The 16,890-nt window shown below is 40.0% G+C and overlaps 1 protein-coding gene across 3 annotated transcripts in view; it reads right to left on the bottom strand.

Annotated features, from left to right (window-relative positions):
- Positions 1 to 16,890, bottom strand: part of phactr4b (phosphatase and actin regulator 4b) — a 53,372-nt gene that overhangs the window by 36,029 nt on the left and 453 nt on the right. Inside the window, exons 1-3 of one of the 3 annotated variants that reach the window (XM_067448330.1) lie at positions 16,356 to 16,857; positions 2,416 to 2,517; positions 356 to 400 (exon numbers count right to left, since the gene is read on the bottom strand). In XM_067448330.1, coding sequence (XP_067304431.1) covers positions 356 to 368 — 13 coding nt within the window. In that variant the 5' untranslated portion in view covers positions 369 to 400; positions 2,416 to 2,517; positions 16,356 to 16,857. Of the gene's footprint in view, positions 1 to 355; positions 401 to 2,415; positions 2,518 to 14,298; positions 14,402 to 16,355; positions 16,858 to 16,890 lie in introns of those variants that run through there. The other 2 variants (XM_067448332.1, XM_067448331.1) reach the window with 2 other exon arrangements.

Raw genomic sequence — 16,890 nt, 5'->3', positions numbered from 1 at the left:
CCTTCCTTAGGGGGCGACACAGAGCTCTTTACCAGCGCTTTGTTGACAACTGACGAGCAGGAAGCTTTAGTTAATTACTTCTGCAAGAATCCTGTTTTAATCAAATACAGTTGTTCCTCCTTACACTGCTCTCACAGACAAATAACAAATGTTTGACTACAATGGCTGCAAACTAGAGTATAAATTCAATTGTGTTGTAACTGTGGTTTTGAATGCACCAAAATGTGTTAAATCAAGATCACACATTGGTTTCTGGACCTTAATCAACAGCATCTACAAATGGAACAGTTTCTTCTCAATTATTCAGCATCATTAGTCTCAACAAGACAGAGCAAGTAAGGCAATAAATACTCACCTCGATTTTCCATTACAGAATCTGAGACAAAACGATAAATGGATCCTGTAATTAAAGCAAAACAAACAGATAATTACATAAGCAGGTCCTTCATTTATAAGAGCCACTCATTACTAATCATTACAGACAGATAACATGATATGACGGTGTTTCCCACAGATTCGACAGAAATATGTCAAACTGCTAAAATGACGTGACATTGGCGATCCGAATCATGAATCAAAACGCTTATTCATAACCGTTTGAATCTTTATTTAAGGTTTGAAAACAAACGCGGAAGAGAAGACAATGCTGAATAAAGTCGTAGTTTTTTACTTTCGATGCTTCAAGAGCTCTAACTAACTTACTGATGTCACATATGGACTACTCTGATGATGTTTTTATTAGCTTTCTGGATATGGACAGTATAGTGTGCATGCACTTGGATACGCTCTCGGCCTAAATATAAAATATCTTAAACTGTGTTCCGAAGATGAACGGAGGTCTTACGGGTGTGGAACGACATTACCGAGTCATTATTGACATCAATTTTTATGTTTGGGTGAACTAACCCTTTAATGTTAACAATGTTGCATCTCCATCACTCCATAATAAAATTATACTGTAAATGTGGTTGATATAATAATCAATGCACACTATGCTGTACTGTTTAAAAAAAAAAAAAAGATGTAAATACCTGTATAGTGAAGCTGTTGTCTGTCCGCTTAAGCCGTTTAAATGTATTAAAAGCGCTGGTTTGTTAGAACAATTGAGAGTGCCATGAACTACATGACCTGCCACAATTCAGTTACGATCGGATGCAACACACCGAGTGAGTGTGTGTATGTGTGCGCGCGTGCGAGTGTGTATGTGTGTGTGAGAGAGCGAGATTGTGTGAGAGAGACACACGAGAGATGGAGGAAGAGCAGGGAAAGGAAATGCGCAGCTGAACGAATACATGCGTACATGTTTTAAATAGCGTTTTTTTAAAATCATTGATGAAACGCAATATGTGGCGGCCAATGTTGATTCTGTGGTGCAGCGCCACAAATTAGTGTAGGTGTGGGAAACACTGCATGGAAATGTTTGAATAAAGCAATAAGCCACAAGAGGAGTTTTCTTAAAGGTGCACTATGCAACTTTTCGTCCACTGGAGGGCGCCTATTCTAAACGGCTCGTGAGTACCGGGACTTTTATTATGACGGGACGGGACACAGTTGCCGGGAGCCTGCACTTCCGCTTTTTCCAGTCAGGTAAAAACAGCTATTTTTATCATATCAGATACATTTAAGGGGCCAAGGGCTTCGGCCATCCATCCACTCTCTTCCCTGAACTGAAATGAAGTAGTGGGCTGTACTTTCCACACGATTGACATCAGGTTCAAGTACGCCAGGTTGGCTGATGGTTATGCTGCCTGCATACCGCCGACCCTTGGCCGAGACTGGTATTACGATACCGGAGGGGCCGGGGCTAGTAATGCTACTGCTAATTAAGGTTGATATCTCTGCAGCACTATAACTTGACAATTTTTTAATGATATCATCGCCCTTATTTCTTCTCATTCTTTTGATGCGTGCAGGTCATATTTTTTTGGATATTTTTACCTCAATTTTTACAGATGGCACCTTTAAACATAATATAATTCAAAATCCTTTATCCTTGGCAAAAGCAAAAATCACTGTTGTACATTTTTTTCAGACGTTAAAGGGATAGTTCACCCAAAAAAGAAAAAAAAAAACATTATTTAATTTAACAATTAACACTCGTCATCACTTCTGACGCTTGTGTAATCTGCGTGATCTTAATTTGTGGTCTACTAAAGAAACAAAGTTACCTATATCTTGGATGCCCTTGGGGTGAGCAGATAAACATCAATTTTTCATTTTTGGGTGAACTATTCCTTTAAAGTTTAGTGACAAAAATGTATAAAACAAATAAAACACAATCTACAATAAAGTTAAAATAATTAAATAAAAGTGTTGTTTTTCCTTTTTTGGGTCCATAAAAGCACACACATCTCTTTTGAATAACCAATGGGAGCTTCAAAACAACATTTACTCAGAATAAATGGGCAGACTTACAGTGGTGAAGGTCATTGGTGGTCGCCCGTGGTGCCTCTATTTGTCTATATCAAAGGGTTCAGACCAACAGACAGGGTGTATTCGCTCATCTCCGGGGGTTTCCTGTAATATAGACATAATATGTGTAACTCACTTGATCGGAGGTCAGCTGAGACCAAACATCTCTTCAAATCCCCACTGGCGGTGATCACAGGTTCATAAGAGCGATCGGTAAAGTGTGTTATCCTCAAGTACTCTCCTCGTTCTTGAAAGCTTCACTCCCAGACTGCTTCATATGCTACAAATGATGCTTGTAATTTTACTTCCAAGTGTAATCCTTTCCAATCTTGAAAAACTAAATTGGAGATTTGTTTTTTACATGGATTGGTCGCACGTTTCACACCATTAAAGTGGCACCTCCAGGTTGCAAAATTGTTGGGACAAAAACCGTAATGGTTAGTTTAAAATAGCACCGGCGAGCTTGAGAAAAGACGGGCAATTATATAGAAGACAGGCAATTATCTGAAAGGCGCTGATGGAAAGGATAGATAACAGGCAAATAAAATGAGCAAATGTCTAACAGAGGGATACACAAAACAGACAGGGCACATCAGACTGTAATGGACTGTCAGTTGAAGAGGAGGATGGATGAATGGAGGGAAGAGAGAGCGAAAGAGAAAAATGCTAATGAATATCTCCAGGGGCACAGATCGATTAAACTGAACGCAGACCGAGAGCAGTCTCACTGCACTTCGACTTCTGCTTCGTCACAATGAATGATAAGAACAGCAGAAGACTGCAGGACATTTACCTCAGCCCAGCTAATGTTGTTTGTGTGATGTCTTATTTAAAAAAAAAAAAAAACAAGTCGACACAAAATTCAGTCAGTGCCAATAGAATGCCAGCTGAAATAAAACGGGTAGGGGAACCATACAATTATTTTTTTTCAGTACAGAGATGGAAGGGATGTCTTTTGCATTTATACTTTGATCAAAACTGTAGTAAAAACAGTAATATTCAGAAATATTATTACAATTTCATATTTTTTAAATGTTTAAAAAAATATGCAATTCTTGTGTCGCAAATCTGAATGTTCAGCATCACTGCTCCAGTCTTCGGTGTCACATTATCCTTCAGCACTGTAAACCCTAACGCTCAAAACAATTAATCAGTTTGAGTAAAGCCAACTTAACATAAATTAACTTTTATGAGTATTTAGAAGTTTTTCTTTCTTTTGAGTTATTTTAAGTAATCTGAATTGTTTCCTTGTTTTGAGTTTCCTTTGATAAAAACAAAACAAAAAAAAACTTAAAGGTCCCATGGCGGGAAATTTTCATTTTATGTTTTTTTTTAACATTAATATAAGTTCCCCTAGCCTGCATATTGTCCCCAAGTGGCTATAAATTTTGATCGGTGTAAACCGAGTTCTGGCTGTCTTTCTCTGCCTTTGAGAAAATGAGAGCCCAGACGAGCTGATTTTGAATTCTCCTGTTACGACCTCATACCAGGAAAGGTTTCCTCCCTTCCTCTGCCCAGAGAATTAGTAAAGAATGGATTCAGTTTATCAGTCGCGGTGTCAGCACAGGCTTTACCATAAGGCTTCTCGAAGCATCGCCACAAACAGTGAGTGACAGTGTTCATTAATGCCTGATCTGGGATCAGTGACTTCTGATGTATAGCTAATCATTCATGTTTACACACTTTCTTTCGAAATCGTTTAAAACTGTCAGTCCCGCCGCTGGCCGTCTTGATTTATCAGTGAATCAAGCCAATGACTAAAACGATCAACTTCACGTCGTTTATGTTAGCAGCATGAAACAAATCTATTATTTAAATGATTAAGCTACAGAAAGAGATCAAAGAACACTCTTTATAATGTTCGGATCTGTCAATCACACGTATATCTGCAGTGCACACTGCCGTTTGAATGACGCTGTTAAATTGCTCAACAGAAGCTCTTAGTGTATTCATGTCATGTGTTTGCTGTGGTGAAAGCATTTTGTGAGAGAAATAACGTTGCAAAGTTCACTCGTGTTTATTCAGAGCTCTCAGATACAAACAAAAACTCACGCTCTTAAAAAGTCGGTACCGTATCATTTCGTTCTCAGCAATCTTCCCCCAGCTCCGTCTCTCTCTGTCTTTTTCGAGCTGCTGCTGCTCGGTGTTTGCGCCTGACTAAACCACGCCCACTCCGCACGTAATCTCATTTTAAATGCAAAGATGTCCAATCACAACAGTGGGTTTTCACTGAAGTCTCACAGCAAACATACCCCTTTTAACCGTTGCTGAATAAAAGTAATAATTTCTTTCAAAAGTTTCAAAAATTGATAACCCCAAACTCTGAAAAGGCTTGGAAGGATTTATTTTAAAATCCAAGTAAACCATAATACTGCAAAAAAATAAAATAATAACAAAGAATGAATGTTTTTCAGAAACAAACAAAGACTTTTTTTTATTTTAATAGTGACAAGTTCTGGCTGATAAGTGAAGTTCACAACATAATTTCGGGAGGAGTGAACCCATCTAATCTTTCAATTAGCAACGTACACAAACGCAAGTTCGAGAGGCGTGAACCCATCTAATCTTTCAATCAACCGCAAAGCATATAAGCAGCCTCCTACCTCTTTCAGGCATCAGTCGTTTTGCTTCATCCGGACAAACCATGTCCGATCATCTGGAAATACAACTTTTTCCGTCAGACGACGACGAACTTCTCAGCATCCCAGAGACGCCTACCTCTCCTCCTCAACCTCAACCAGGCATTTCCACCCAGGATAGCGATCCACAGCTTGAGCGACCAGGACGTCATCTCAAGCGTTCGTACAAACCACGTACAAGAAGACCACTCTCTCCTCCTCCATCAAGAGTCGCAGTTTCTTCCATCTCTCCTTCTCAGCCTCCCCAGTCTTCATCTCTGCCTACTGGCATAGAGGTTCCGTCATTTCCTCCCATTTCGAAATGGACGGTAAACAGTCTCCGTCAAGCACTCGCTAATGCAGGTGTCCACTTTCCACGCAGATCAACAAAGATCCAACTTTTCGAGCTATTGGCAAGTGCAAATAACACTCCCAGTCCTCCTGAACTTCCTCCAAAAAACCCCAAGAGAAAAACTCGATGCACTGCAGACATTCGTTTTCCCCCGCCGCAGCAGGGAAATCTCTCCCAAACGCAGCACGCTATCCCCATAGCGACCGCTCGTACTTCCGGGTCCGCCGCCATAGCGACCGTTCACACTTCCGCGTCCGCTCCCGTCTCGTTCCGGCCAGCAACAGCGGCTGCTGAAAATAGTTCCGCAGCGGACCACGCTCCAAACAACCCTCAGGTTTCCTTCACAGGCTTAAGAGCTTCCAGATTTGAGACAGAAACCCCTTCTCAATTATTGTCTTTTCCTTCAGCTGCTAATTTCCATCTCAATTCTTACCAAGGGGCAGAATCCAGCGTGAGGTTGCCTCCGCTGAATATTCCGCCCCCCCTACACTTTCCTTTCTCTTCAGGTGGTGGGGACAGCGCGAGGATGCCTCCGCAGTCTTTCCCACTTCTTTCTTTCCCTTCTGTCTCCCACTCTTTTCCAGCAGCAAACCATACCAGTCAAGAAACGCTTGCAAGGATACCCCAAGCTCAGCCCTCCATGTCTACAGCCCCAGCTCGCTGGCCTTCCCATACCCTTTCGTCAGCAGTACTCCAACCACCTCCTCCCCATGCAGTAGCCCAGGAACCTCCACCAGTGTCGTCACAACTTCGCTCCCAAATTCTCGCAGAAATTCAGAACATTGGTTCCAGAATCAGACTACAACCCGACACCAGTTCCTCCCTATTCAGAACTCATATTCCCATAGACCACCCCCTCAGTCATCTGCACACCCTTTCCATGGAATTAATATTACAAGCTGTTTCTCCAAGAAATCTTCGATCCTACTGGACAGCCTGGAATTCCTTTAAAAACTTCCATACAGTTTACAATTTAGCGTTCCCAGATTTTTCCCTCCTTTCTATAACTTCTTTCATTTCCCACATGAACAGTTCCAAGTCCATTCAGCCAGGATCTATTAAAGTCTACCTCAGCGGCATACATTTCTTTTTCAAAATCATCCATGGTCACGAGTGCCCTGCCATCTCAAATCCCCAGACATCTCTTCTCATTAAAGGCCTACAAAAAACTCACCCAACCAAATCCGACACCAGGCAACCTCTTACCATCGACCTCCTAGGCAAATGCCTGACTACCATCCGCTCCGGGGTTTTCCCTCCGAACATAACCCGAACCCTGGACGCCATGTTCATTTTAGCCTTTTTTGGCTTTCTCCGTGTTTCAGAATTTACAACCAATTCCACTTTCAATCCAGCTAATCATGCAACCATCTCAGATCTCAAAATTTTAAACCATGACACAATTCGATTCAACATCAAACAGAGTAAAACCGACCAACTAAAACGAGGTCATCCAGTCTTCATTTTCAATCTACCAACACCCATCCAGCCCTATCAGTCCCTTGCTGCATTCCTATCTCAAAGGCATTCACAAACCAATTCTCCGCTCGCACCTTTATTCCTCGACGAGAACAACTACCCAGCATCCAGACATTGGTTCCAGAGAAAACTAAAAACCGTCCTCGCCAGATCAGGAATTTCCATTAAAAACTTTTCCTCCCACTCGTTTCGCATAGGAGCAGCTACCACAGCTGCACAAAAAGGCCTATCGGAAACCCAGATTAAAATGCTAGGTCGTTGGACGTCCCACACTTTCGAATCCTATGTAAGATCAAACCTCTTCCACATTAGACAAGCCCACCAAACTCTCACAACCTCATAAATCTCGCTGCTTGCCAAGCCCCGCAGGGCTTTTCATACATCTGGTTGCAGTGAGGTCCCTCCCGTTCAATCGGGTTTGCCACCACGCAAGGCGTGGGCTCTCCCTTTTGAATTGCAGTGTGGGCCCCCCCAACCAGATGCAACGCAGGCTCTCCCGTTCGAATCGCAGTGTGGGCCCTCCCGTTCGCTTAAACAGGAGCTTTCATGTCTTATGTTTACCATGGGCTCCCAATTCGAATTGCAGTGAGGGCCCTCCCGTTCGAATTGCAGTGTGAGTCTCTTTCGTTCGGGTGCAGCGGGAGCACTCCCTTTCTGAATTGCAGTGTGATCCTTCAGTTTTCTCTATCTTGAGGGCTCTCCCGTTCAGATCGCAGTGAGGGCTCTCCCATCCGAACAGTGGACTGGAGGAACTCAATATTCGTCCTTGGGTAGTTGTGGGCCATCATGTTCTCACGCGGTGTGGGCCCTCGCCTCAGGGGGAGGGAAGCACTGCGTCAAATTACCCATCGCAGGGTCTCTCTTTCTGTGGCGGGTGGCGTGGTTATCGCTTGGGAGCAGTTTTGGCCCGCTTCTTCAAGGACAAGGACCTCCTTCCTCACTCATGACATCAAGGTCCCCCTGTTATTCCAGCCCGGGGGGTCCCATGTCACGAATGCTAAGGCAGGACGTACCCAACCTCCACCCCCTTTTTCCCCTCCAGTCCAAACGCTGCTCCCGCAGGAGCAACTAGGAGCGTCACTGCCGCAGCAGTGCTCGCCCACGACCCAGGTCGATAAACGCAGCAGCGAGATGCTTCATACAATACCACACATCCTCAGCTTCTCATCACCTCTCGTAACTTAATTTTTACTCTTTTGGGGGCCGCCTTCCGTAATCAAACTGAAACTCCAGAGCAAACACTGCCATCAATTCCACTCGCATATTACCAGCTTGCTGTCCTAAATCTATTTTGCTTTTTTGGGGGGTAAATCTAAGCTCGAGTTGAAGCAGCGCCCTCGAGCCCCTCCACCGTGGACAGCAAGCCAAATATGTTTAAACCTTATCAGCTAAAGAGTATATGGGTAAACGAACTCGTGAAGTGAAGTTCACAACATAATTTCGGGAGGAGTGAACCCATCTAATCTTTCAATTAGCAACGTACACAAACGCAAGTTCGAGAGGCGTGAACCCATCTAATCTTTCAATCAACCGCAAAGCATATAAGCAGCCTCCTACCTCTTTCAGGCATCAGTCGTTTTGCTCCCTCCACCTCCCCAACTCCACCTACTTACATTCATGTTTACCTTTCTCTTCTTCCTAGCACTAGTAGTCCCCGGGGGGGGTAAATCTAAGCTCGAGTTGAAGCAGCGCCCTCGAGCCCCTCCACCGTGGACAGCAAGCCAAATATGTTTAAACCTTATCAGCTAAAGAGTATATGGGTAAACGAACTCGTGAACTATTATTAGTGGATTTAGCTGCTTACCCCAATATAACATGCATCTCTAATATTTATTAATTGTTTCAAACCTATATCCATTAATATCACAATACATAATAGAAAACAGCAATATTTACATACATGATTCATTAAATCAACCACTTATAAAGTTATTATTTAAAGTAATACAGTTATTGGAGCTTCCTGTGGCTCAATGATGCTGGTACATCCCTTATGAAACATGACAGTCAGCTGAAGTTTTACAAAATTTACATCTGTACATTAAGCAGGCAGGAATGCAGTAAATATGAGACAGGCATTGCTAGAGTTAAGCAGCCTGTTTCAGCTACGATCGTTATCCCCTGCAGCCTCACATTTTTGAGGTTTCAGACACCAAAATAATCCTAAAATCGTGGTCATTTGGTTTGCGACTTCTTCCTGTATGATCAAACCTAAAATAGACTCAAACTACAAAATAAGGAATGCAAGTGAAAAATAAAGAACAACATGCAAAAGAGAAGTTGGAAAGTGCATGTTTTTATTTGGGTAATTTAAGTTTTATAAAGAAGTTGAAAGTTTTACAAGCACAATTGTGGTTAGTTTTAAATAAAATGCACCAAAAAAAAAAACCGCTCTTACATCACCCCTGATCATAAAGCTAGTGTTCTCTTATCTCACAGTTCTTTTAGGATGAGGAAAAGAAAATATATTCCATTTATCCCAAGACTCTTAGAGAACGGTGTATTGCTATTATTGTTGTAGATATGGACACGCTATAAAAAGCTCGTCTGCAGGGAGCCCACGCTGGCCCTTATGCAAATCTCATTGAGAACAACAAGGTATACTGCTGCGACGATGCAGTGACCAGGCAGCTGGAATACTAATACTGTGCAACATGCTCTCAGACTGGAAAAAAGAATAAAAATCAAGCAGCCTTTCACAATATCGAAATTAATCTTCATAAATCTAAAGCTAGGTTCATACTTTAAGTCATGATTCTAAATGAGTCCTCTGACCCTAGACCAAAATCTAAAGTCTTTGAATTGCTAGTTTGACATGTTAGGCGACAGCTGATTAATGACCATTCAATCAAATTTGACCTCTGACGATATTCTGGCAGTGTCAGAAGTTGAGGCACAGTCCTTCAGTGTGGCTTCTCCTATGACAACTGTCAAATCAAAAACCCAAAAGGAGCGCCAAACCTGCTAATGCCATTAGTGAGACAACAACAAATCACCACTTTCTCCACACACACAGACTTCGTTTTCAAGAAAGCCACGATCAAAACTACCACTAGTGATCGTTTTTGTTTGCTAGCACCCATTACTATCCCGCATGTATGCAGCTCACAAATCTCTAAATATGTCACGGATTGATGATGTCAAACTCTGGATGAGTCTTCTTGCGTGCGTCCGTTTTTAATGAGTCTTGACTGGCGTACAGTCTGACATTAATTCCAACTGAGAACTCACAGTGTGAAATCGTGTTCGTACAGTCTGACAAGCAACAGTAGTAAAGGATCGTAACTCGTCCAGTGCACAACCGACTTAAGTTCACACCCATGTTGCTTTCATTTATGCTTTTAAAGCATGTCACAATAAGAATTTAAAAGCAGCTTTTATTTTTTTTATTTTTGGTCTGTACAGGAATTCTTGGTGTTTTTTTTTGTTTTTTTTGCTGGTTGGTTGTTTTTTTTGCTGGTCTGAAGTCTTACATTCTTGTTTTGGGCCAAGTGGTTAGCATGTTGTGACTGTGGTATCGAAACCACAGGGTAATATTGACCAAAGCTATGCATTCATCAAATAATCAATCCTCCCATGTAACCGTAGTCTAGCCACTGCAACAAACTAGCTATAGTCTTTTAGGTCTCTAAGCCTAGGTATCTACATTAACTGTGTCTGGTCAACAGTTTAAATTCTGTCAAAACCACAAGACATTCTCCTCGAGCAATGTTATACTACTTTTATACCATTTATTCAGGCACTGAAAAAAAAAAACATTTTTAAAGCTGGTTCAAAATGCTTAGTTAAAATGAGCTAAATCAACACACTTGCTATACATTTTGTCCTAACTTATATTTAAGTGGATGAAACCCAATCAAATTAAGTCAAATTGAAGTTTACTTAATCTGTTTGTGTTGAGATTACAGATTTATGTTTCATTAACTGAAATTGGGCGGGGCTTGTTAGTTCCCAGCATGCTTTGCAAATGGCTAAAACAAGAGAAAGTAAATGCTGTTTTTTTTTTACATGTAAAAGTGTAATCTTATGTATTTTTGAGCAAGATAAGAAAGGGGGAGACTTGATTAATATTCAATTATGCTGAAATTATGAATACAATTTAAATTACAGTTGGTTACCATTGTGTAGAAGAGCATTTGCTTAGACTGTTAATTGATTGTCATAACGGCTTTGCTGAAGGAGCGTTTAACGCTTCACATTTAAGATGCTAATGTCTGCTGTTGCTAGCTAAAAGTTTGTCAACTAACTAGTGCAGTTTTATAATTTAGTTGTGTAACATTCAAATATATGAAATTTAAGTGAATGAATGAATATATAAAATTGTATGCCTCAATCATGAGGGGGAGCCGTATAAAAATTACTTTGAGACTACTTAATTGGGTCACTTAAAATGTATTCATTCCATAATGTGAAAGTTACATGAATTCATGTAATCGATTCATGTGGGACCGATGTACACAATTAAATCATGTAAATCCAACACACTTTTTTTCCCAAGTGCACATGCATGTGTAAATTAAGAATAAAACAGAACAATGCTTCACAATGCTTTCAAATGTATAAAGTACATTTAAGCATCACAAATTGCATTATAGATTTTAGACAACAGTGTTATTAAAATATTACCTACACTGTAAAAATTTTTTTCGAAATTTTGACCTGGTTGCCTTAAAATTTTGAGTTCATTGAAATTTAAATTTTGAGTCAATACAATAAACATTTTTTGAGATTATACAACCTTTATTAAAATATTATTAAAAGATTGTGTAAGCATATTGGGTAATTGTGTGTGTTTTATTTCTGATGACAGTGAAACATGCCAAATAGTGCTATTTTTTTTATTTGTCAATTTTTTTGATGTGGTTCAGATACAATAATATTTTGAAATTAAATATTTTTAAGGCAATCAGTTAAACCAACAAAAACCCACATTTTTTTTACAGTGTATATGTAAATGTTAGATAAAGCTTATCCAAATGTAAAAACGGGAAATGAGCATGCACAATTAAGTATTCATTATCAACTGATATAATTGACTCTCAGTAGAAAAAATGCTACTGAATTAAACATTTAATTTTAATGAGGCATGCCATGTAGCATAATACTCTCATTGCATATTGTCTGCTATTTCACACACTACTCGCATTCAATTTAAAGAAATGCTGCTACTGTGGCGTCGCGCTAATGGGAAATGGCTTAGAATATGTGCTGGATTGGCAAAAGAGCCGAGAAAATGAATTGGAGACACTTTAGTGACTTAACGGGGAGCAGATGTGTGCATCTCAGATAAATCCGTTCTCACACCCCTGGACCAGAAGCATCAACGGCAGTGAGTCATACTGTAAACTGGAACAATGTGCAGGCTACTTCCTTAAAAGGTGAGAATATATGTACGGATGCAGCATTCACGTGTGTAGTGTTTGATCTGAATATATAAAAGCCGCTACACAGGAATAGAGAGTGAGCATGTTGTCATATTCCCAGAAGTAAAGAGAGTGTCAACTCACAAACCTGACACTTGGTGATACCTAACACATGCTAATCCCTGACACACAGGCGCACTCATCCTCGCAGCCTCCCTCAGGACATGAAGTGTGAAAAAAGGATGTAACTGGCCTATTTCTTCTTTGGGTGCTTAACTCCTCACCCTCCGTCGTGCACCATTTAGGATGTGCACTCAGGGAACTAAACTCTTTCATACTGTAAATTAAACATGTCAAAATCAGTGTGCTACCAAACTGCCCCATTAATGACATAAAAGCAAAACAAAAATGTATTTAGATGGAAATACATTGGATGGATGAGCTTGCAAGGTCCTTTCACTTAGTTTTGCACATCACTAAAGGCAAGTGTTTCTTACAATCATATATGGTCACCAAGCAGGAAAAATCTGGAGGAGAAATATAACAGATGTTCACTCTATTATTGCATCTACTCGTCTCTGACGTCTCGCTCTCCTTCAGAACCTCTATGCGTGAACACCAAGGCCACTCCATGCTCTGAACACAAATACTCTTAAGCCAGAAATAAAACATCCAAACAAACTCTTCATTTGGTTCAAGTAGGGCAGTGCAAAACTACATATTTTCTAAATCTACTAGTCAGTGGTTTGCCTAGTTGACTAGACCAGCAGGGGCTTTCAAACTGGGGTCTGGCCACAAGGAAAATAAAATAAAGTTTTGTTTTTTTGATCACTTCGATCTTTAAAACTTTGCAGAACTGTTACATTCACAAACAGCTTACACACTGCATGAAAGGTAATGTGTGAAAAAGCATAATAGGGGAACTTATACTTAATATCTTTAACATTTGAATAATATTTTTACAGTTCAAACTTTTTCTTTATACATGAAAATAAATACAGAGCTGCCTTTATATTTTAGAAAGGTATTCAAAATATTCTTTTGATGACCCCAAAAAGTCTGAAAACCCAATAACTAGACTAACACAGACAACGTGTCCTTTGTACATTAAAAAATACACAATAGACCAACAGCGAGGTGAAAGGCAACAGACTGGAACAATGCACAAGACAAGATGCTTTAAAAGAAATTAAATTTAAACACTCATGGGTGCTCCAAAAATAACATGAGATGTGGCATGTGATGCCAAATGCAATGAACAAAGAATTCTATCTGAGTGTGGATGGCTGCAAGAGTGGTGCTTTAAACTAGGCTTTTATGAAGAATTTTTAGAGCACAGCATAGTAAACATCCAAAAATACACCTAAATAAATAAATAATTAAACATTCATTTTTGTGACCAACCCAAACCATCCAAAAAATGATGTCCGATGTCACTTAATTATTGTCACGATTAAACAATGATAGAAATTGTATTAGAGAGAAGATGGCAATGTCAAACACATCTCCAAAGATCGCGTTTAAGAGTGACACTTAGGCACCAACCTCTCATGTATAAAACTAGGCCTGCAACTTGACTGCCTAAGAATAGCTTAACACATATAAAAACTAAAATTGGGTTTAGTGTCCTACATCAAGCTGCCTGTAGAACCACACGGTTGATTCTCCAAACACCAAAGAAAAAAAATGACAGAAAAGAAGAAAGGATGACAGAAAGAAGAGTCCTCTTCTATAAACAGAACTTTCAAATCTAAGGGCGAGTTCTTCAACTGGATGCGCCGATTCAATTACGTAGCACGGAAATGGGAGCAGCTGGTACGCTTGTGTGATCTTTAAATAGCATCCCACCTCTGCGTGTCAAGGCTGGCTCGTGTGTTTAGGTTTGGGCAGAGACAGCTGCCGATGGATGAGAGAAAAATCGTTACATGCACAGGAGGTCAACGGAGGGTTTCAAGTTCACAAACTTTTGCCAAATGTGAGGGAAGACAGTATCTACTGAAAACTTCCAATTCTCCAATGTAACCCAAACGCAATCTTACTGTAATTTCAAAAATCGCTCTAGAAGTTGGCCTACCTCTCTGGCTGAGACCTCAACCAGAACACAAGAGCTCCGTTGAGGGAACTACGAAGCAAGACCTGTATTTCCCATCTCCAGACCACATATCACACTCCTGGATCCCTTCAGAATGACTGGACAGTGCTGTACGCTCCCATTCCGAACCGTCTTTACGTCATAGCCACGCCTGCCCCAGAAAAGCTCTGCTCACCCCAGGGACCATTAGCCCACTTTCCAAGGAGCCCAAAACACCAGTTCGAACCCAACTTCAGCCCTCCTTTCATTCCATTTTCTACACAGGAAACTAAAGGCACACACAAACATGACCAAGTCATGTCGTAAGGAAAAGATGCCAATCCTTGTTTCCTAATGAAACTCTGTTTTTGGAGAAATGGCACTCTCCTTTTCCCGTTGGTGAAGTAAGATCTTGTGATTGAATCCTAATAGCTGGAAAACTGCATTTAGTGAGATGAGATCTGCTAGATACGACCCAGCTCAATCAGAATTGGATGATGTTTAAGTGGTAGAGCAGAGTGAAGCACACTCAATGGTAATTTGTAACTATTTCAAGTTTTGTTGAATTGGTGGAACCACAATCAGGCCTGTTTCACACCACATACAAAAGCAGCACATATTTTGGTACCCATATTATACAAAGGGTCAAGGTTTGACTGTGGTGTCGTAACTACATCACCTGGCTGCAGAAAATACAGCACAATGCACTACAATACTATTTATCAACACAATATTTTACAATATAGGGCTTTTATGAAGCAACAAACTATTGAAGTAAACTTTTCAAATGTATTGGTTATGTACTTTCAAATATATATAAAAAATAAATAAATAAAAAGAATATTTTTATATTACTTATTAATAAAAGTATCGGACAACATTTTCATATCGGAGCATCCCTAAGCTATACTTTGGGTTTTGAGTTCTATACAGATTCATTATAATTCAGATCTAATTGTGATCCACCCCCTCACATACTGGACTTCACAGATATGATGTTGGTGATGAATCTAAATAGCCTACCCCAGATAACCACTTAAAAAAATTATTAAATGCAATAACCCAGAAATCACTTTATTTTCTGTAAAACCCCAGTGTGAGAGTACAACATGAACCTGCTGTTAGTTACGCCATTGCTTGTGCATGCGGTGTGAAACAGACTGTCCTAACAGAACTATCAAGAATTCAACATTTGTTGAATACATAGACAATACACAGTCTCATAAGCCATCAATATATAAAAAGCATTCTATAGTATTCTATGACGCCATTCCAACTTCCATGGCTATGTTCAGGGCGAGAGCCAGGTTTAGTTATATAAGAATAAAACAATCTTTAAGATTTTCTAAAAACCTTAACACTACATTTGGGTTTACTTGGTAACAGAACAGAACAAAAAAAACCTTTTCAAAAGTATCAACAGAATAAAACAAGGGGGAGCGGTATTACAGTCTGGACAAGAGGTACAATTTGGTGAATTTTCTCCTGATGTAAAAATGATGTGCGAGTCTTGAATGTTCTATCCGGCATTGTGTGTAAATGACCAGTCTATCAACATCCCTTCCCATTAAACCCAAATCATGTCTTTAACATCTACACATCTCTCATCTCAGAATCCATTTAGATGTACAATCAAAAGGACTATTAAACCAAAATTAAATTAATTCATTTAAATGTTAAACATTATTGTATATGTAATATAAATAACTATAATCTAGTTATATAGAACCAAGATTTAACACTCTCCAGGGGATCCGTGTAATAGAGAAAAATATATAAAACATTTTTATTACATTAACTAATTTCTGAGTGTCTAGCCAAAGACCCGTTAAGCATAACATGTTTTAGTGACAGTAGTTATAACGTTCATTGCCAAAGTTATTGTAAAGAAAACAACATTTTAATCTGAAGCTTCTTCGTTTTCTTACTAATACACTTGTCATATGCGTGCCCTCCTTGATAGCTACGAGTCAAATAAAATGGTCCGCACTAACCTCAGTGAGCAACAATAATATTTCTTAATAATATTAAAGAGCTTAACAATTTGTCCTTCACCCTACCTTGCAACCGGCAATCCATCCCAATCTTTCACTCATGCACAGCAGAGAAATTAGAGCTTCACTCGCGCAATGAATGAGTGTTGCTCTGATGGAGCTCCGAGCTAATCAAGTCTTCAAAACGACTCGTGCACAAAGAACAAATCCGATGCTGCAAGGATGAGCTCTTCCTCGATGTTACGCGCAAACTGACGAGACCAGTCTCTGCATCTGACAAAGGTCCGACACTGGCTCTTTTAAATGGTTCCGTTAGATTTTGAGTAACAATGGAGAGAGAGAAAACAGGCGGTAGATGCGAAATCCTCACTGTGAGTGGACGTGCGTGCTCCTCATCGCACGCATTTCAAATGGACATGGAAATGAGCGGTGATGCATTCAGAAAGCATTGGGAATGTTCTGTTGAATTAAAATACTCCGCATACCACCGTAAACAAATACGGATTTGTAAAAAACAGCTCTCGTGCATTGCCGAAAAGTCAGCTGATCATCATACGGGAAACATTCTCAGATGCGTTATTGTTCAGTGCTCTTTTCAGGA

Source organism: Pseudorasbora parva, chromosome 7, assembly GCF_024679245.1.
Source record: "Pseudorasbora parva isolate DD20220531a chromosome 7, ASM2467924v1, whole genome shotgun sequence".
NCBI classification, from domain to species: Eukaryota; Metazoa; Chordata; class Actinopteri; order Cypriniformes; family Gobionidae; genus Pseudorasbora; species Pseudorasbora parva.
This window is presented reverse-complemented; position numbering and strand designations above follow the sequence as displayed.